This window comes from Mobula hypostoma, chromosome 1 (genome assembly GCF_963921235.1).
Source record: "Mobula hypostoma chromosome 1, sMobHyp1.1, whole genome shotgun sequence".
In the NCBI taxonomy this organism is placed as follows: domain Eukaryota; kingdom Metazoa; phylum Chordata; class Chondrichthyes; order Myliobatiformes; family Myliobatidae; genus Mobula; species Mobula hypostoma.
The window spans coordinates 52,853,772-52,876,269 of NC_086097.1; the positions used below are offsets into that span (position 1 = coordinate 52,853,772).

At 37.1% G+C, this 22,498-nt stretch overlaps 1 protein-coding gene across 3 annotated transcripts in view; it reads right to left on the minus strand.

Annotated features, from left to right (window-relative positions):
- Nucleotides 1-22,498, minus strand: part of txndc16 (thioredoxin domain containing 16) — a 110,628-nt gene that overhangs the window by 64,864 nt on the left and 23,266 nt on the right. For all 3 annotated transcript variants that reach the window (XM_063048832.1, XM_063048814.1, XM_063048823.1), the window contains 3 exons: nucleotides 21,845-21,974; nucleotides 11,369-11,515; nucleotides 6,841-6,900 (listed from right to left, as the gene is read on the minus strand). In XM_063048832.1, coding sequence (XP_062904902.1) covers nucleotides 6,841-6,900; nucleotides 11,369-11,515; nucleotides 21,845-21,974 — 337 coding nt within the window. The remainder of the gene's footprint in view (nucleotides 1-6,840; nucleotides 6,901-11,368; nucleotides 11,516-21,844; nucleotides 21,975-22,498) is intronic.

A 22,498-nucleotide genomic window follows, 5' to 3' on the forward strand; every position in this document is an offset into this window, starting at 1 on the left:
ACATGTCTGATAGAGCTATTTAGAAAAGCATATAATTCAGACAACGGTAGTAGAATCATTTCAAGCGTGTATAAGGGTTTGTCAAATCTCAAAACACATTCGACTTCATATATTAAAACAAAATGGGAGAAGGAAGGAGGGATAATAATATCTGAGGAAGACTGGACAATAATATGGAGGTATCAATGGAAGTGTACCAGTTCACAGAAATGGAGGGAGTTCAGGTGGAAAAACTTCATAAGATATTTTATTACACCCTCTCAGAAATCCCATTATGATAGTAACCCCCCTGTTTGCTACAGAAATTGTGGAAATCAAAATGCAAACCATTATCATATCTTCTGGGAATGTCGCGTTATCAAAGACTGTTGGAGTGGGATACATAATGCCCTACAAGACATCTTTAAATGTGAAATACCCTTAGAGAGTAAGACCATATATTTTGGGTATATACCTCAAGAATGGTTGAAAAGAGATAAATATTTAATGAATGTACTGCTGGTGGCTGGTAAAAAGACTCTTACCAGCAAATGGTTATCATAGGAGAGCCCAACTTTAAATGTATGGATGGAAATTACAATGGACATTTACAAATTGGAGAAGATAACAGCATCTGTTAATCATAAGTTGGAACAATTTTATTCATACTGGAAAAAATGGTTTATCTACATAACACCTCATAGGCCTGATTTGGTTCTCACAAGTCAATGAATATGTTGTAAAAAAAAAAGATCACTCCCTACTCTGTACATAGTTTTCTTCTTTCGATTGTTCTTTCTTTCCTCTCTTTCTATAAGTGTATACCTCAGATAAATATTATGTGGAGATCTGTGACAAATATGATTATATGTAATATATATGTACAGTATCTGAAATACATCTTATGGAAATGTTTGTTTGATGATGAAATTCAATAAAAAATAAGTTACAAAAAAAAGTTGAATTGGGTTGGGTAGAATTCTGTCTTTATAAATATGATCTCCAAGAACAAGATCTTTAAGACCAAATTTATAAGGTCATGTCATCTGTTCATAGCTTGTTCAGTTTTATTTTATACTATCTGAGTCAGAGATGGGAAGGTTGACACTAATGTTGTTGATATACTGCATCAGAACTGTGAGATGTTTCTTGGATTGAAGAAGCACTGGTCTCAAAGGAAATTAATATACCCCAGTCAGGCCGTGGGAAACGTTGCTGCAAAGTTCTCCAATGCTCAGTCACGTAGACTTGGGCTATGCCTGAGCACAATGTTAGCAACAAGACAGGATTGTTGGCGATGATCGTGTCAGGCTCCTCATGCCGCTGTTCAGACCGACAATGGATTTTAACCATATACTAGCTGTACAATTCTGAGCCCATGATCCCATGGGCAGTAATTCCAAAATTTAGAAGAAATTAATTTCCTTTTTATTTCCAAAATTCAAAAAATTAATTTATATCAAAACTAATATTGAGTGGCTAATGTATTTTGTTATGATTTTATGTTCTTCTCCATTATTCTCCAGCTGACCAACAAAATGCATCTAAAATGGCAAGCTGACTGACGTCAAATAAATTAGCATCAGCCTTAATCGTAATCTACCGAAAATTCTTAAATTTTAGTCATTACTGAAAGAAAATTCTCATCAACTAAACCTTGGCAGAAGGTGTGCCCCAACTTCTTTGAATAATGTCTCTGAACAGTAGTCTGGTATTTCCATGACATGGTGTGTGACTCAAGGTATTTTACAGGATGTTTTTGTTGCCTTGACAAGTCGAGATGTTCAGTTGATCAAGACTCTTGCTTAGCAGCAGTATGCCTATATGTTTATCTGGTAATTTTGAAAAGACTTCAAATGAAGTGTACTTGCAGAAATGGTATTACCAATGTAAGGAACAAGAAGTGCAGAAATCCAGCAGGATGATCATGACTTTGAGAATTCTTTTTTCGTTGGAGGGAGAAGTAGGTACAGAGGAGATATCAGGGGTAAGTTTTTTTTTTAAATGCAGAGAGTGGTGAGTGCACGGAATGGGCTGCCAGTGACGGTGATGGAAGCAGATACGATAGGGTCTTCTAAGAGACTCCTGAACAGGTATATGGAGCTCAGAAAAGTAGAGCGCTATGGGTAACCCCAGGTATTTTCTCAGGTAAGGACATGTTCGGCACAGCTTTGTGAACCGAAGGGCCTGTATTGTGCTGTAGGTTTTCTATGTTTCTAATCCATGCTTAAACAGTACAAGGACTAAAGGAGCACATCAGAGCATTCTTCTCTTCAGTAACAGAGTTCATCTCTGTCACCACTGTACTACACCCAGTTTCTAAAACTAACTCTTCTATTCAGCATTCATCTGAGAGCACAGCAACTTGTCCATAAAATATTTTAACTGTATTTCTGACGATTTTCCACCAATGCCAGCCGGCAGAGCAAATCCCATTCCTGTAACAATCTTCCCCCATGCCCCATTAACTCCCTCCAATTCTCCTGCCATCCACCTACACTAGAGGTAATTTACAGTAGCCATTTAACATACTGATGTGGGTGCAAACTGGTGGACCAGGAAAACCCTGCTCAGTCAAAACTAGAACGCGTAAAGACAACACGGATAATAGCTGAGGTTATGTATGTAAACCAGTTCACTGACTGTTGTGACACTAAGTATCCCTGTGAATAATCTGCTGAAATGCATGCATCATTTACTTCTGCAACTCTAGTTCCAAGAACAACAGGGGAAAAAAAGGCAACACATTATGATTCTTAACATAACAAGTTTCAAAACACAACACCAACTAGCTCTTTCCTAACAGATTGCTTCCCCTGTGTAGCCTATTCTAAGTGCAGGCCTTTTCATTCAGGAGTATCTTACTCATTATGGTCTCCGTTCACCAACTGAATGACCTGTTGCTAGTTCTCGAACCTTCTAAACCCAAAACAAAGGGACTCTTCTCAGGGTTTGGAAATTGATGTGCAGAACACTGGTTAGTCAGTCCACTACTGCCAACAGAGTTGTACATTGTGCTTCTATGACCTTGCCCACTTCTTTGATGAAATTCCAGTGAGTTTCCACTAATGTCCAGAATTAAATCCAAAGTACCGTTAACACTGTAGACTTCAAAAGCCCATTTGTTGGAATTTCACATTTCAGAGTCTGATATTGGATGTGATGTTTCCCATATGTCTAATGGATCAAAGTGTAGAGGTTCTGAAATCAGCACTGAAAACTCAGTCCAACATCCTCAGTATCTCCTCTCACCCAGAACATGGATAGCACTCCCTTCACCTCACTTGTCTTCTCAGCAACCTCCATTTTCAGTGCATCATCTCACATAATTTCTAAAACCCCCAAATACTGTACGTACTGGACACAACTTTGCCTCTTCATCTCTTCCAACATACTGATGGGACCATTCCATCTGGGATGCTCAGATGCACTCTTTCATCTCCACCACGTGTCCCTTTACCAGGACATCCACAGGATATGAAGTACCCACCCCTTTTCTCCCTTCTCTACTGACCAGTACCACACACATCCTTGTAGAAGCAGCAAAAGAAAGTTCTCCCTACACCTTCCACTCTCTCTCTACGGATGTCATCTCACCTGCTGTAATACCTCTATAAAACTTTCTGTTCTCTCCTGCAACCAGCTCAGAAGTTTGCTAGGCATTAAGTGTGATTCTGCCAAATAGCCTTTGGACAATGCAAGAATTTTTTGCTGCTATGTTAAGTTAAAGTAAAGTAGTTGTTCCCACAAAAAAATTGGCCATCTTTCCAAAGACCTTAGATACATTTCAATTGATGAACTCTTCTCTGACTCTTTTTCAGTAAGAGGACATTGTATTCTAACAGCTTGATCAAGACATTGCGCAAAGAACAAATTATAATCTGAATTTTATAAATGAGATACACTGCCTATAATAAACAATATTCAACCCCCTTGGAAATCTAATGTTTTATTGTTTTACAACATTGAATCACAATGGATTTAATTTGTTTTTTTAAACACTGATCATCAGAAAAAGTCTTTCATGTCAAAGTGAAAACAGACCTCTACAAAGTAACCTAAATTAATTACAAATAAAAATTACTAAATAATTGATTGCATAAGTAATTACTTTTCATAGGTACTGTAGATATTAATCCTAGCACATCTTCAGTACTTCTCCTGCATTACGTTGTGGATCTTTGATGATTCATAAGGTATATTCCGTAGGTTCTGCTGCTTAATAGCCTGGAGCTTAAAAATTTCCATAATACATAAAATGCTACAAACTGCTTCGGTCTAATTGCATCACATTGCCCAAATTTATGTTGCCAAATATGCACTCTTTTGCTTGCCATATCCCAAATGGCTTGTGGATCCCTTTCTTTTCTTCTAAAGTTCAAATGGCATTACTACATCCAAAGTTTTAGATCATTCCTGTTGCTTTCAATCAGATCACTGATATTTAATTTTAATTTGTTTAAGTATCCACAAATCTTTTGCCAGCCTCTAAGAATATAGACCTCAGTACAGGAGTTAATGTTTCTTAATTAATCTCCACTCCTTCCACATCTACATGCAAGGATATTAGTAATGATGATACTTTTCGCAAAGGTCCAACTCTAACTTCAACTTCTGTACATTCATTATCTAGCATTAACTCTGCTGTACTGGTTACCAACCATTTTTAGTGGCAAGAACTGATGCAGAATATTCACATCAAACAGCAGCTATAGCTTGCAACTCCACCCATACCTGCTATCCTATCCTCAGAACACAAAAGTTTCAAACCTTTCTATATTATTGTTCTCTTAGCCAACATGACTGAAGACTTTCTGTCCATGGTTAAATACAATTATCGCTTGCTGCTTGGCTAAAATTGACTTGTTTGCTTTTTTTGCCATCTGCCATTCTTTTACTATAAGGAACACTGCTTTTTTGAATAAGAATGATTTTGAAAATTTCCCATTCTCATCACTGATGCTACTACCCTCTTTCACCATGTACTACCTTTTAGTCAACCATATTCATATATTTGAGGCCCATTTCCAACATACAATATTTAGATAGTGTTCAGTCACTTCTCTCAAGCACTGCTGAAATTGCCATTTGGCTGTTTTTCTAGGAGAGTGATGATCTCAAAAGGAACACACATCAGTCCTCATTGAGGGGTCAGCAGCGAAAAGAATGAACAGCTTTGTGTTCCTGGGTGTCAACATCTCAGGGGATCTATCCTGGGCAACACATCGATACAATCACAAAGGAAGTACACCAGTGACTCTATTTTTGTTAGGAGTTTGAGGAGATTTGGTATGTCACCAAAGACGCTTGTAATTTCTATAGATGTACTGTGGAAACCATTCTGACTGGGCGCACCACTGTCTGGTATAGAGGCTCCAAGTACAAGATTCCAAGAGATTGTGGAAATGTACTTTATTTGGTATTACCAAAATGGCATTTCTTGTCTGTAACAAAATGGAACCTGTATTGTACCATAGTGTTTTGCTGGTAGTGTTCATGCAACATTGTGTCGTTGGACCTCGAGTATATGAGAAACTGCAGAAAGACAAGTAGATTCAGTTACTGGAAGAATGGCAAGAGCACTAATTAAACACACTAACAGAATGCACCCTGTCCTTGAACTGGCACAGGTAGGTAACACGTGTATAAAAGAGTGACGATGCTGTCTGCTTTTTCAGAGCTATCTCCAGTTCTTGTGCGGCGACGGCCTTCCATTGCAGCAAGTAAACTAAAGATGCTTATGATTGATCCACCCTGGGTTAATTATTGTTTGTTGTAAGACGTGAAAAGGTGCACAACAGGCTGCAGAGGACGGTAGGCTCAACCAAGAGCATCACAGACACAACCCTCCTCACCTCAAGGACTTCTTCAAAGTGCGTGCCTCAAGAGGCCAGCTCCCACACACCATCAGGAGCATGCCCTCTCCTCTTTACCATCAGGTACAGGAGCCTGATGACCTACATTCAACAATTTAGAAACAGCTTCTCCCCCTCCACCATCAGATTTCTGAATGGTCCATAAGTTCATGAACATCGCTCGTTACTCTTCCTTTTGCACAATGTATTTATTTTGTAATTAATAGTAAGTTTTATGTCTTCTGCACTGTACTGGACACAAAACAATACATTTTATGACATACAAGGCAGTGACAATAAAACTAATTCTGATTCTGTTGATAATTCTGTGGGGTTATAATCTGCCATAGGACTTGGTACTGAATCAATATTCAACATTGCACAATTGAAACTTTAGTCACTACTGAAATGACTATTATTTGGGTATTGAAGCAACACACATCAAAGTTGCTGGTGAACGCAGCAGGCCAGGCAGCATCTCCAGGAAGAGGTACTGTCAACGTTTTGGGCCGAGACCCTTCGTCAGGACTAACTGAAGGAAGAACTAGTAAGAGGTTTGCTCTTCCTTCAGTTAGTCCTGACGAAGGGTCTCGGCCCGAAACGTCGACTGTACCTCTTCCTAGAGATGCTGCCTGGTCTGCTGCGTTCACCAGCAACTTTGATGCGTGTTGCTTGAATTTCCAGCATCTGCAGAATTCCTCGTGTTTACATTATTTGGGTATTGTGTGGTTTTCTATTTTCTTGTAAGGTTATCTCAGCCAACTGGACAAGAAATTACTGTTGATCAAACAGTATGAAGCTCCATACCATATCACAATGACACTAATGAGCACAGAGAAGGGGAGGAACTTTGCAAAATAATTGCAATATTGTTGATAAACAACAAAGAACAAACACCTCCAGCTTTAACACAATATTTTTGACATTTTTGAAAATCAATGTGAGCCACGCAGCAGACTGCTTACAGGAAACAAAATAAATTATAATGAAAATGTTAACAGATTACCTGCAAGTCTGGTAGAAACTTCCACATAAGACTGAAAAAATACCATCGATACGGCATCCCCTACAATAATAAGATACATTAATAATTATAATGCAAAAGCTCTGCTTATTAAAATATCATCCAGACTGTGGGCTCTCATTTAGTGGTGGAATCCATGTGGGAAACAAAATTTCAGTCACTTTCACAATGATTGCTTTCCCAGCCCTAGAAAAACACTGGTCTTCACACACCATTTCATTCTCTCTCCCCAGCCGCTCACAGTTCACTCTCCCCAACCACCCACCACCACCTCCCCAAACTCCCCACACTGAATTCTCAATTCAGTTCCCCTCTGAACTTCTACAATAAGGCCAATGTCACGGAGTCAAAAAATTTTTCTCCACTTACTGCAAGTGTTTCCCCAGCGGCACTGGAATAGTTGGAAACCCAAGACACTGAATCACTCAAGCTATCATTTAGCAAACTAATGAGTCCTATGGTCCATTTGAGAAGAATTTCTGGCAAGTTAAGAAACTCTATGACAAAAATTATATGCCAAGAAAATTAATTAGATTGCAAGTACATATGGATTACAGGCACAAGAGGTCAGAAATTAATTTGGCTACAACTCTACTCATTTTAAAAGAAAACTGGTCAGTTCTCTTGGATAAACAGCTTAAAATCAAAACTTTCATTTGTTTTAAAAGCGCACTTCATGGATTTAATTTAATTTTCCAACACAATTCTACAGTTGCATTGTAGCTGGTCAAATTCCAACCAGTCAAATACCTTTACTTACATTGCCAATTTCTGGGTGAATGCATCTGCCAAGAAAGATTTGTATATATAATTGTGTATCAGCATGGAGGTCACTCCCAAAAATAACAGACATTGAGAAAACAAGGAGAATCTTGATTCGCAACTTTAAGACAAGGTAGATTCCAAAAATATCCCTAGGCAGTTCAGTGGACCTTTGTAAACTTTTTAAACTACGTTTTACACCAGACCAGACATAATCCATGAAGTACAATCGGGCAAGAGTTCCAAAAAAAGGTCACTCATGTATTAGCTCGAGACCCACTGCTAGCTTATTAATCACATGAACAGAAATTATAATTTGCTAACTGCAATCTTGCACTGTACAGACACAAAATAATCACATCCAGAAAGGTTACAGAAATGGAAACAATTTCAGTCTTTGCTTTGAAGGAACCACAAAATCTTCACAGCTCATGTACAGTTCACCAATTTAAGAGTCAACAGATCCCAGCAGATGGTAAGCATCTGGTGTACAGTGCACTTTTGCAATGGTTTGCAGTTTTTTGCTACAGTTTTGTTTCCAGTATTGCCTCCTACTGTAAAGTCCTGTTAGTAGATTTCCAGCAGATATACATGAGCATATAATGACTTCAAACATACAAATCAGAGAGCCTCTTTCTGCAGAGATTTAATATGCATCAGTGGTCCTGCTGTTGGATACACAAGAAGGAATATGTTTCTGCTGTATGATATTTCAATGTATCTGTGAGGTTTTCCTTATGGTTCTAAGTAGTAAAGCCAGAGCCTAATACATCAGCAAATTGGAGGCCAGCTGTACCATCCAGATGGAGGTTAATTACAGCACTAAAATTTGTCATGCTGCAGCTGGATTGAGGTGAAGGGGCAGAATAGGGAAATGGGAGAAAAAATATGATCCAGAAAAGCATTCTTTTAATTGCCATTCAGTGCTGATACTAAATAGTATATGTGTGGCATTCCGTTGCACATCATTCTTATGTGGCTGAGGAACTAAAGGAAATGTTTAATGGGTGAAGAATGAATTTGGAAAATAATAAAATTGTTCAAAAACATATGTTGTACTGTATTTATAGAAGTCCAATAAACGTCAAATGATGGACAATGATTGACAATGTGGTTCACCGTGAGTGTACAGAGGTCATTAACAGGCCTGCTTTTTTCATTGTTTACCACCAGGGATTAAGCCAAATGTAGCCAGGGGTAATATTACACTCCGTGCCTCAATAATCATCACTCAGGGCACTTTCTGTTTCTACAGAACTCCAGACTAGGGAGAAAAAGAGTAACCTGTGACTGAAGAGGATCAAGGAGTTATGAAATGCAGATGCTTATGGATTAGTACAGCGACAAATAATCAGGGTGTGACCATAGCCAGAAGAAAGAAAAGGGTACAGGAAGGGAAAGAGACAAAGAGAGGTATGCAAGTTTCTTCAGCACATTAACCCTAAATAAACAGGCAGCAGGGACTGAGTGTCATTAGCTTAATTAGTTTAGCACAACATTGTGAGCACAAGGGCCTGTCCTCTGCTATATAAACAAGACAAAGAGTTTGACTCAACACACCACAACAAAAGTGGTACAGATGTTGATTTTTGTAGGCTAAAAAAGAACACTAATTCTAAGTGAATCTTATCTGTGCATGGAGCCAAAAGAGATAAGGGAGATCTTAAATCTTTAATTTTGTATCTGTATTTACTCAGGAGACAAACGCAGAGTCTATTGAACTAAGGCAAAATGGCCATGAGGTCACAGAGCATATACAAATTGCAGAGGAGATGCTTGCTGTCTTGAGGCAAATGAGGGTGGATAAATCCCCAAGGCCTGACAAGAAATCCTGTTGGATCTTGTGGGAGGTTGGTGCAGAAATTGCAGGGGTATTTAAAATGTCCTTAGCCACAGGTGAGGTGCTGGAAGATTGAAAGCACAGTGCCTATATTAAAAAATACTCACCCCCTGCCCCAGGAAGTTTTCATTTTTTATTGTTTTACAACACTGAATCACAGGAACTTTCCTTTTTGACAACGATCAACAGAAAAAGACTCTTACATGTCAAAGCAAAAACAGATCTCTGCCAAGTGATCTAAATTAATTACAAATATAAAAATATTGATTGCATAAGTATTCAACCCCCTCCCCCTTAATATGACACACCAAATCATCACTGGTGCAGCCAATTGGTTTTAGAAGTCACATAATTAGTTAAATGGAGAGCACCATGTGCAGTCAAGGTGTTTCAATTTCCAGTTTCTGTCCCTTAGTGTTCTTTTGACTCTATACTTCTCCAAGAGCTTTCATGAAAAATGGAAGAATTGCAGTATAGTTTTTTCCATAGAAGCTAACTTAAAGAATAATTAACTTATTAATTCATCTCAAATTAGTGATAATAAACTCTTCCCAATATACTTTTTGCTTTATAGAATGTATCATGTTCCTAAATTATCAACGTTAAATGTCACAAGTGATAATGATAATATCTTAAGGTGTTAGTTCACCTTAATTTTGTACATGACATTTTGAATAAATAGCTACTGCAACTAAAACCAATCTTATTAGAATTCACTATAAATAACACATTTTTAAATGGCATGTGTATTTTGTTTGGTACTGTGACTAAGTTGAACACAACTTTAAGTATTAAACTATATTTCATGTGCAGAAAATACCCAAGATTGTAGAACCCAAGATTACAATTTTATCTAAAATCTATAAATATTTTAATCACACATTGAGTCCAATCACCCCAAATAAATGTAGTCACTGTGTTAGAGTAAACATTACTTGGCAATTAAAGGGATATTTTACTAGTCCATTGGAATGAAAACTGGTAGATTTTAATCTGTGTCCTAATTATGCCAAATATCGAAGCAGATCATAATGCTAAATAGTCTGACAAATCAGCACAAAACACCATAGCCCTGTAACATCCACTCAGGGCTGGTGGTTTACAATCAGCTAATAGTTCACTGATAACCATTTCATTAATCATTGCATAGCGTTGTATGTGATGCAAGAGATAGAGTTGTCATGCTTCAGTGTACCTTCGGTGAAAGTGACCAATGAATGATCCAATCAGACTTACTCCGAAGAGTCTCCTTTGCAAATAACATAAAATAATGACCGATGTTCCAAAAAGTAACAAACCCACTTGGTGAACTTAATGAATGGTGGAGGACCAGAAGGCCTACTGCTGCTCCTTTTAATGAAAACCTACCACATTGCTGGTGGTCTACCAAGCCGTGAGTGAAATAACCCATTTCCATGAAAGGATCTAGACAATTGCAATCCAGCCAAATTAACCAGGTTGGGAAAAATCCAAAAACATGAAAGCACGTTAGTTTAAAGTTGCTTCAAAAGAGTAGGAGCAATGGTAGGACAAAGGGAATATTTTTCACATGGTGGAAACAGAATTGCAATGGTGAAAAGCTGTTGGCTAAGTCATTTAGCTAATGGATTAATAAGGTGCATTGGGGAGAGAGACAGAGACAGAACAAATGAAATTATAAATGCTGTGAAGTGCAATTGACATCAGTGGGAAATGTATGCTGTATCAATTAGTTAAGTGGAAAGAACAAAAACTTACTCAGAAAATATTCAAATATATTAACCTATTTTCTAGTTCAGCTGAAGCTTTCACACCTATATCTTCTCATTCCCTTTTGCAATCTTCAGTATTTAGCCAAAAATCCTGCTACCTTATCCTTTTATAATAAAATTCTGCTTCTTCATATATGTACTTACATCAATTACTTACAAGCAGTATAGAAGAGAACTACAACGTGGGGAGTTGCCAACAAACTTTGAGGAAAACTTCTGTCTGTTAGTGCTGGAATTAAGTCCACATCACGTTCTCTCCATCTATTTCTGTATATAGCTTCTGCTACTTCGTCATCTTGAATAACTGAAGGGCGGAAAAATAATCATTGGATCCATCAGAGGCATACTGGCAACAAAGTACCCCCATGAGTTAAATGACACCATCTAATTTTCTGAAATAATATAACATCTATCTTGGGTCCACAATTTATAAAAGCATCTGTAAGGTAGGTCCTACTTAAGAGAAAAACACAATTAAAAGTTACTTCCTTCTATCTTCCCCCAACCTCCTACGAATGGAGATACTCCAGAAGAATGTGATAGGACAGAGTAGCAGGTATTCTGATCTTCTAACCTGAGTTGTAATTTTAATCAACAAAGTCTAACACTGAAGGGGCCTTTCTTTTCAAAGCAGAACATTGTATACAAACATTGTATTAAAAATTAATGCTTGAAATTATAGAAAACCTATGTAGCAGGAGTCCATTCAGCCACTTTGCCCATGTCAGTCACAAAAGAAATACCTGGCCAAATCTCACCCTCCAACACTTAGTCTGCACCCCTCCAGATCTCACATCAAAGGTCTTTTTCAATATGATGAAGGTTTCTACCTCTATCACTCATTTGGCAATGGATTACAGTCCCAGCCCCAATTCGAGATAAAATTTTCCAATCCTTGCAAAACCCTCCATCCAGTGTAATCATGTCCCTTCCAAGAGTTCGGCGTCCAGAACAATGCGTCAAATAAGCTATGTTCAGTTATTACTTTATGCAGTTTTAGCAAAACTTTTTTGCTCTTTCATTCTGTACTTTATCAAACTAAAATATATCATATACAGTTTTAACCACATTATTGATTGATTGATCCTGCTACTTTTGAGGATCTGTGGACTTGTGTCCTGAAGTACCTCTGTTCCTAAGCACCATTCAATATCCCCCCTTCTCCCATTTATAGTGTGTTCTCTTTCTGATTTGTACACCCCCAAAAGTAGTGCCTCACATTTATCTGGATTAAACGCCATTAACACTTTCCTATCCAATTGTCCAATCCATCCACATCTTCCTCCAAACAAAAGCTCTCCAATTGATTGTCAATTGTTCTTTTCCCTTTACGTTTTTCAACAATCTGTGATAGGGTGAAAGAGGAAGATTTAAGAGGTTTAATATGTTTGTGCCTTCCAATGTTCCACAGAGGTGCTTCCTAATTACAATATCAGTACCATGTTTCTCTTTTGTGGCGAGTCACAAAGTATTCATTAAGAACTTTATCCACACGCTCTGCCTCTGTAAGCAAGTTAGCTTATTAGACCCTATGTTTTCTTTGGTTATTCTCTTTTCTTTCGTACTCATTTTTAGATTTTCTTTGATTTTACTGCTAGAATTTTTTTCTATATCCTCCCTTTGCTTTCCTATTTTCCTTACTAGATTCATTTTTAATACTTTTTCTACTCTTCCAAGCTTTCTGCTCTACAATGTTTTCACTACCTGATATAAACTTACTCTTTTTTGATATCTTACCCTCTATGCACCATGTTATATCAGAAGCTCAAATTCAGCATTCAACATTTTTCTGAACACCATTAATCTCCTCCCTGAATGCCTCCTCCTCTGGTCTGACCCTGATTTAACTTCAAGTCATGTTTCCAATCCACTTTCAATAAACCACTAAAATTTACCGTGAGGAGGAGGAGGAGAAGATGGCGGCGCAACACAGCACGCAGCGGCCACTCCCGTGAATGATATCTGTTATCTGTCAAGTAGGGTGCTGTGTACTATCCTGATTTGATGGAGACAGACGTGAGAGCACGGAGCAACATCTGGAGAAACTTCTGAAATGCCTGCTTTGCTGGCACTGCTGCTGTGTGATCCAGAATCTCCGGAGAAGGCCCCGAGACCTTGGCTTTGCTTGTTGCTTGGTGGCCGGGGCAGGGTCAGAGCGCTCGGCAGAAAAGGGTTAGGCGAGTCTCGGATGGCAATTGCTAAAGGTTCAAGGGCAAAATCAAATAACAATGGACTAAGAGGGCATCCTTGCCTAGTACCCCAAGATAAACGAAAAAAGGGAGATCTTTGATTATTAGTACAAACCAAAGCTACAGGGGTATGATATATCAATTTAATCCAAGATATAAATATCGGACTAAAATTAAATTTCTCGAACACACTAAATAAATATGGTCATTCAACTTGATCGAAAGCTTTCTCAGCATTTAATGGAATAATACATTCCGGAGTGTTAAGTGAAGGAGTATAAACAATATTCATTAACCTCCTGATATTAAAAGATGAATAACAGTTTTTAATAAATCCTGTTTGGTCCACAGAGATAATTTGAGGTAATACCTTCTCTAACCTAGTTGCAAAAATTTTAGAAAAAATTTTTGAATCTACGTTCAAAAGAGATATCGGTCTATATGATGCACAATCAGTAGGATCTTTATTCCTTTTAAGAATTAAAGAAATAGAAGCTCCATAAAACGATTGTGGTAATTTACCTAATCTGATTGCTTCTTTGAACGTTCTAAACAACCAAGAAGAGAGAATAGAGGAAAAAGACTTTTAAAAGTCCACTGTAAAACCATCAGGACCAGGTGCTTTGCCGGAATTCATTGAGGAAATAACAGTTGTTATTTCTTCCTCTGTAATAGGAGTTTCTAATGTTAAACAATCTTTGGGTGATAATTTCGGAAAGTTCAATTTCCTTAAAAAGTCATGCATGATGTTAGAATCATGAGGAAAATCAGAATAGTATAAAGAGGTATAAAATTCTTGAAAAGTTTTGTTTATCTCATCATGATCAACTGTCAAAGTATCATCATGTTTACGGATCTTAATAATTTGACGTTTAACCAAAGAAGTTTTCAATTGATTAGCTAATAATTTACCCGATTTATCACTATGAATGTAAAACTTACTTCTCGTTTTCATTAATTGATTTTCAATCGAAGATGTTAATAATAATAAACCTAACATTTTTGGTATTATCCGTGGAAATGAAATACATAAATTATCATTATATGCAGATGATTTGTTATTATATATCTCTAATCCGGGGAAATCGAATCCCGTTATTTTATCTTTGTTGGCTCAATTTAGTAACTTTTCTGGTTATAAATTGAACCTTAATAAGAGTGAACTATTTCCCCTAAATAAGCAGGTTCCTATTTATGGATGTTCACCATTTAAATTGGTTACTGATTCTTTTACATATTTAGGGATTAAAATCACAAAAAAGCATAAAGATTTATTCAAGGCTAATTTTTTACCTTTAATTGATCAGATTAAACTTTTGTTTACTAAATGGTCACCAATGTCTCTGTCATTGATCGGTTGGATCAATGCTATCAAGATGATTATTTTGCCTAAATTTTTTAATGTATTTCAAATGGTACCAATTTTTATTCCAAAATCCTTGTTTGGTAATGTTGATTCAAAAATTTCCTCATATATAGGGCAGAACAAAAACCTTAGGTTAGGTAAAAGACATTTACAGAAATCTAAAGAAGGGTGGGGGGAGGGGGTAGCTCTCCCGATCCTTAGATTTTACTATTGGGCAATTAACATTCGATATTCAAAATTTTGGTTATGGGACTTGGATGTAATTTCAAGTCCACATTGGGTAAATCTTGAATGTAATTCTTTACAAGGGTTTTCACTGGGTTCTATTTTATGGACTTTGCTCCCCTTTACTTTTTCTAAATTGTATAAACAAATGGATAACCCAATAGTTAAACATATGGTTTCAATTTCCAAAATTTTTTGGGTTGAACCAATTTATTTTAGCAAGTCCACTATACTTAATTTCTTTTTTCAACCTTCCACTATGGATCAAGCATATTTAGACTGGAAAATCAAAGGTATAGTACGATTTTGTGATTCATTTTCAGATAATTGTTTTATGACCTTTGAACAATTATCTAATAAATATAATCTGCCTAGATCTCACTTTTTTAGATACTTACAGGTTAGAAATTTTTTATATACTGTTTCTCCTAACTTTCCAAATTTATATTCAGTGGATATTTTGGAAAAAAATTTAGATTTAAATCCTTTTCAGAAAGGCGTTATAGCAATTATTTATAATACAATTATGAATATATGTCCTGATGTGTCTAATAAAATTAAGACTGATTGAGAAAGAGAACTTAAGATTACTGTACTGATTGAAAAATGGGAAAAAATTCTTCAATTAGTTAATTCATCCTCTATATGTGCTAAACATACGTTGACACAGTTTAAAGTAGTGCACAGGGCTCATATATCTAAAGATAAATTATCTCGTTATTATTCTTATACAAATCCTATATGTGATAGATGCCATTCCAAGGTAGCTTTTTAACTCGTATGTTCTGGTCATGTCCTTTATTGAAAAAATATTGGAAAGGTATTTTTGATATTATCTCAACTGTTTTGAACATTGACTTACAACCTCACCCAAATACTGCGATTTTTGGGTTACCAATGATAGAATCAAGTCATTTAATCTCTTCAGCTCGTCCGATGATTGCATTTCTTACTTTAATGGCTAGAAGATCCATTTTGCTGAACTGGGAAGAGATTAATCCTCCTACCACATTTCATTGGTTCTCTCAAACTATGCTGCGTTTAAATTTGGAAAAAATTAGAGGTGTTGTTTATGATCCCGCTATTAAATTTGAAAAGAACTGGAGGCCATTTTTTCAACATTTTTATATGACGTAATTTGACCTTTTCCAAACTTATTCTATTTCTTTGTAATATTGGTTGAGAGGATCGGAGTCGTCGACACAAAGGTTTCTTTTTTTTTTAAAAAATGATGTTACATAACAGCCCATGTCTTTTTTTCAAAGTTTAGTTGATTAATACTGTTTAGGTTAGTTTTTTTTGGGGGGGGGGTTATAGTTTTTTTTTCTTTTTCATGATTTTTTTTTAGATATTTTTCTTTGTTTTATATTGTTCATCTGTATCCTACATGATTGGGAGTTTTATCCTTTAAGTGTCAACTGGCTTTATAATTAACTATGCCAATTATAACAATGTATCCCAATAACTTTGTATCATTACTATGCTATGCTTATTATTATGAAACTAATAAAAAGATTGAAAAAGAAAAAGAAGCGCTCGGCAGAGATGGTGCTGGGTGTCGGAGGGCTGGTCAGAGGCTCGAAGTTTTCAGACGGACTCAGAGTCGGCTGTGGTTGGGTGCTTTCAATGCATTGGCAGTTGTCGGCGCCTGGAGGTTTATGGCAGGGAGAGTTTCTCGTTTTTGCCGCCTGCTATCGGGACTATTGGGAGTCGATCGGAACTTTGAGACTTCTTTTTTACGGTGCCCATGGTCTGCTCTTAATCAAATTATGGTATTGTTTTGCACTGCTGTAACTATATGTTATAATTATGTGGTCTTGTCAGTGTTCGCCTTTGGTTTGTCCTGTTTTTTTTTGAGATATCACTCTGGAGGAACATTGTATCATTTCTTAATGCATGCATTTCTCAATGACAATAAATGAGGACTGTGTCCTCATAATCTAATCTAATCTAATCTATTCTAATCTAATCTAAACAATGTAAAACCTTTGCTCTGATTTGGACTATTTTGGGTCTGTTATATATAGTCAAAGAAAAGCTCTTCTGTATGAAGTTTAGGAGTTCTGTGCACTCTATCTTTTATCCTAAATGTAACCCAACTAATAACACAGTATCCTAATTGAAAGACCCTCTATCATTCTTCCAGTTTTCCACTTTTCAGAAATTTGCTCATCTTCCTCAAATTTGGAGGTCTGTGCTATATTCTTCACAGTGCATTTGCTTGTTTTTAGTTCATTACTTCTATCCATACAGCTCTCCTTCCATCAAAGCATCCTTTTTCATTACTACAAGAAATTTCAGAAGCCCAACATTCCCTCTCTTTGTTTGGGCACACTCTTTCTCCTTAAACATTCCTAGGAATGTTAAGCTGCCACTCCTGTCCCTATTTTCCTCACCATCAGGGACACCTTCAAGAAGCAAGGCCTCAAGAAGGCATCGTTCATTATTAAGAACCTCACCATCTGGGACATACCCTCATCTCATCAGGAAGCAGCCTGACCACCCACACTCAACAATTCAGAAACAGCTTCTTCCCCCTCTGCATAAATCTCTGACAGGACCTCATTGTTTTTGAACTACTTATTTAATTTGTAATAATTTTATGCCTTTGTATTACACTGCTGCCGCAAAACAACAAATTTCTCAGCACTTAGAAAGTGATAATAAATCCGATTCTGAATTCTGTCCTTCTGTAAGCCATGTTTCAGTAATAGATAAAATATCATAGTTTTGCACCTTTCAGTGCCCCTAGCTCATCTATTTGTTGACTGCAATGTTTATTGGGTCCATACTATTAAGCAGTCAGACACCAGTTAGATCTATTTTCCATCCTTTCTTTGCTTTTGTATTCTAATCTCTCTCACTCATCTTCAGTCTTCCACTTCTGATTTTCCCTACCCATGAAGAATATTTGTCACCATCCTCTCAAAGTACAATCTATGTAGCCTATACCTTTCTTTGCTACCTTTCAGATCCTGCTCCTCAGCCTCTTTCCTAACCCCTGAAAATCTGCATGCAGAATCTCAACTTACATTATTGACGCCTCTGTGAACTATAACCACTGGAATGGTCTGCAGCTGCTAACCTTGATCTCTGGCAAATGCATCCTCTATAACTTTTTTCCACCCTCCCTAACTAGCTGAGGCAACCCTGGTTTCTGCTTTCATTACCCAGGGCACCCTTTCACCCATCAGTAATCAGTATCTGGCTTATTTCTTCTTGTGTGTTAGTTGTAGCCCAGTCCCTCGCTGATTACATTCTCTTGAACTCCAAGTAATCACCACCTGAAATGTACTATTTAAAAAGTACTCAGCATCACAGATGGAATGCATCAACATCAGCTGTTGATCAGGCTGCAAATCCCAGACTTCAACCTTTTCTCCAAATGACAATTCCTCCTGCAAGCCGGATTATGCAGGATGGCCGAACTCATTAAGTATCAGAATCACATCTTTTTCTCTCCCTTAGCACTTTTCAAAGAACCAAGTCAGCCCCTGTAGGTGTTACCAAGTAACTAGTTGTAGCTAGCAAGGCAAGGTAAGTCAAGTTTATAGCACTTTTCAAACGCAAGGCAGTTCAAAGTGCTTTACATCGAACAAGATATAAAAATCAAGCATCAAATTTCAGACAATATAAAGAGCATAAAATCACACAGAAAAATGAAGCAATAAAAGTCACAGTGCAGGAGATTCTAATTAAAAGCTACAACAGAAAGAAAAGTTTTAAGCCTCAGTTTGAAAGAGCTTAAAGTTGGGGCAGACTTCAGGTCCTCTGGAAGGTTATTCCAGATATGTGGAGCATGGCAACTAAAAGCAGCTTCAGTATATTTAGTTTTGACCCTGGGGACAGTAAGCAACCCTGCCCCAGACTAGAAATAGGGGACATAGTCTCAAGATTTAGGGGAGTAGATTTAGGACGAAGATGAGGAGGAACTGCTTTTCTCAGAGAGAGGTGAATCTGTGGAATTCTGTGCCCAATGATGCAGTGGAGGCTACCTCAGTAAGCATATTTAAGCCAAAGTTGGATAGTTGCATAGCAGGGGAATTAAGGGTTATGGGGAAAAGGCTACTCCTGCTCTTATTTCTTATGTTCTTATGTAGATGACCTGAGAGCTCGGGAAGGTTCATAGTGCAGCAAGAGTTTGGACATGTACTTTGGCCCTAGACTATTCAGTACTTCATAAACCAGTAGTAATATTTTAAAGTCAGTCCGCTAATGGACAGGAAGCCAGTGTAGCACTCTGAGAACAGATTTCTTGGTCTTAGTGAGGACTCTACCAGCAGCGTTCTGAATGAGCTCCAGCTCTCGGAGGGATTTTTTTTAACCAAAGCCTGTGAAAACGCCATTACAGTAGTCAAGCCTACTAAAAATTAATGTATGGACAAGTTTTTCTAGATCTTGCTGAGACATAAGCCTTTTAACTCTTGCTATATTTTTAAGATGTTAGTAGGCTGACTTTGTAATTGTTTTAAAGTGGCAGTTAAAATTTAAGTCGGAGTCCATCACAACACCAAGGTTTCTGGCTTGGTTTGTGGGCTGTAACAATAGGCATTCTAAGTGAGCACTGACTTAATCGTTCTAGCCACCTAACTATGTAATTGCTACTTGTTTCTCTTGCACTGTTAAGGTTAATGCTAACAGCAAAACTCAACTAAATTCCAGAAAGAAATCAATTTAGATATAATAAGTTTGGATGTTATCATTTTAAATTCACTTCCTCGCACTGGGTAAAAACATTGAGCTATGGGATATCACAGGGTAATTAACAGGTTCCATCCATAACCTGATTTTATCCATTTGCCAAAAAATACACAAAAATCACTCGATATGGTGATGATGTCTCCAAAGGACTGTAATGGATGGCATCAAAAGCACATGAGACAAATAACAACGATTACTTTAAAAAATTATTCATTGAAATGAACGTTTGCACATACGTCGAACATTTGAATTTAATAATGTTTTGGGAAATTGTTCATTGGTGGGAGTGTCTATAAGTCAGGTTTTCATGACCCAAGGATGACCTGTATAATGAAATAGAAAGATGACACTGAACATTAAAAATATGATTAGCTAGCAAATGTGTCTTTATACAAAAATGATTCAGATTGAGATCAACCATGATGTCAAGAATACCTACAATAAATTTACCATCACCTTCTTAAAATCGAGGGTGTATTATATCTTCAAACAATCTATTCAAATAACTAACTTCACTAAAAGGAACTTCTACCACCCTATTGTAATCTATTTAACCACCTGGTGGTTATGCAGTTTCGTTAAATTGACTGACATTAAGTATTTCATTTTCTGCAAATAAAAACTACTGTGTTATTATTAATGTGCCATTATTTTGCTCATAGGGTGCAGAATAAAATATCTGGGGAAAAATAAATGAAAACATGCCTTGTGCCATGAAATTGTTCCTTCCATAAAAATGTGTAAGTCAACCATTTATGATGTTCAGCAAGTAAGTTAAACACGGCATTCAAAATACATTTATTATCAAAGGATGTACAGCTTGAGATTTGCTTCCTACCAGGCAGCCACGAAACAAAGAAAGCCAAAAGAACCCATTAAAAAAAAAGATCATCAAACACCCAATTTGCAGAGAGAAAAGAAACAAGTCATGCAAACAATAAACACAAGCAAATAACATTCTGAAATGAAGTCCATAAAGAGGGACAGTCCCTAGAACCTTAGTTCAGCGCAGAGTGCAGCAGCAAGCTGAACCAGCCTGGCACTTGTCTCGGGCTTCAATGCCCGGACCAACCTGGCCCGGCTCCTAAATCATCATCCAAACATCGGGTTCAGTCACCTCAATACACTCTGGGGCCTGGGCCCCTCTGCCTCGATTCAGCCTGTCCCCGACCTTTCTAATTCGGCCCGGCGCCTAAATCGATTGAACCTCGGGTCTTCACACTCCCGGCAACTGCTTCGCCTCAGCTCGGTTCTGCCACACCTTTTTGCCTCCAAGTCCAAAGGGAAGTTAGAGATTATCAAGTCAAATATCTATAGGGAAGTTACAAGATTCTACAGAGATTCCTCTTTCCCAAATAAGATATCCTAAGCCTTTGTATTATAGCTAATATTAGAGTCTAAATTATTCAACTATGCCCAATTGCTAACTGTGGTATGGCACATCCACTATTCCAGGATTAAGAGCTGTCATTCCACAAGTATTTGATCATATCTAGTTACATTTCTATTTCTTAACCCTAACTCAGATTGGGATCTTTTCACAGGAGTACATTCAGCCAGAGACTCATTTCTCCGAGATGCAGCCCAGAGCGTCATACAAAGCCATTCCTGCCTGTGGCCATTAAACTTTACATCTCCTCCCTTGGAGGGTCAGACACCCTGAGCCAATAGGCTGGTCCTGGACTTATTTCATAATTTACTGGCATAATTTACATATTACTATTTAACTATTTATGGTTCTATTACTATTTATTATTTATGGTGCAACTGTAACGAAAACCAATTTCCCCCGGGATCAATCAAGCATGACTATGACAAATCCAGGTTTTAACAACTAATCAATCATCAAGCTCTCTGATATGCAGCAAGATAGCCAGAAATTTTTTTCAGATTATGTAATTCAAACTAAAATAAGAAATACACAGCATTCAATCCCAAAGAAAACTGTATTCCAATCTCAAAATAATGCTGCAAAAAAAATGAACTACTGGACCAAAAAATACTGAAATAATAGCTGGAAATGCTTCACATTAAGCCAAGCAATTAATCTCCTTTATAAATGATCAAAAATACTTTGATAATTTGCCTTCTTTTCTTGAATGGTTTTGCCATTGGATTTCACTAATTTGTGAACTGATGTACTGCACTATACCTCTGAAATCCACATCTTCACTTTCTTCTTCCTCATCTGTCTCAGAAGTTGGTATCGGTTTCCTTTCGCTTTTAACTAGGTCAACAATTTCTTCAACAGATGTCACAACTAAATAGCTGATGGATGAATCCTAAACAAAAATCAATAAAATACAGTAAAATAATGCAGTCTTTCACCTTCTATTAGTCAGGAAAATGAAAAAAAGGTATATTATTTGATGAAGGAGGTTTAAGTTTTCATATACATAACTTTAGCTTTGTTTTGTGAACATGACATTATAAAATTCTAAAGCTAAAATCACTGAAAGTGTGCTACTTCAGCCCAAAACCATACTCAAATCCAAACTACCCTGTGTACTGAGACTTTGCCATTTACATGCCCAACATTCCAAGCTGCACAATCATATTTAAACTGGAATTCTGCAAGCTGCAAATCCTCAGCATTTCCAAGAATTTAATCCTGCTGTTCTTCCTATTTCCCAAGAACATGTATCGAATACCAGTTAATCATAACACATTACAACAAAAAAAGCATTCAATTTCCTCATAAATCCAGTATCCTTCACAAATTGCAACAAAAAGCTTGAAATTTGGCATTTTGTATATTTTACATCCAATTCTGGGCCACTCATGAATGATAATACAAAGTACTGTT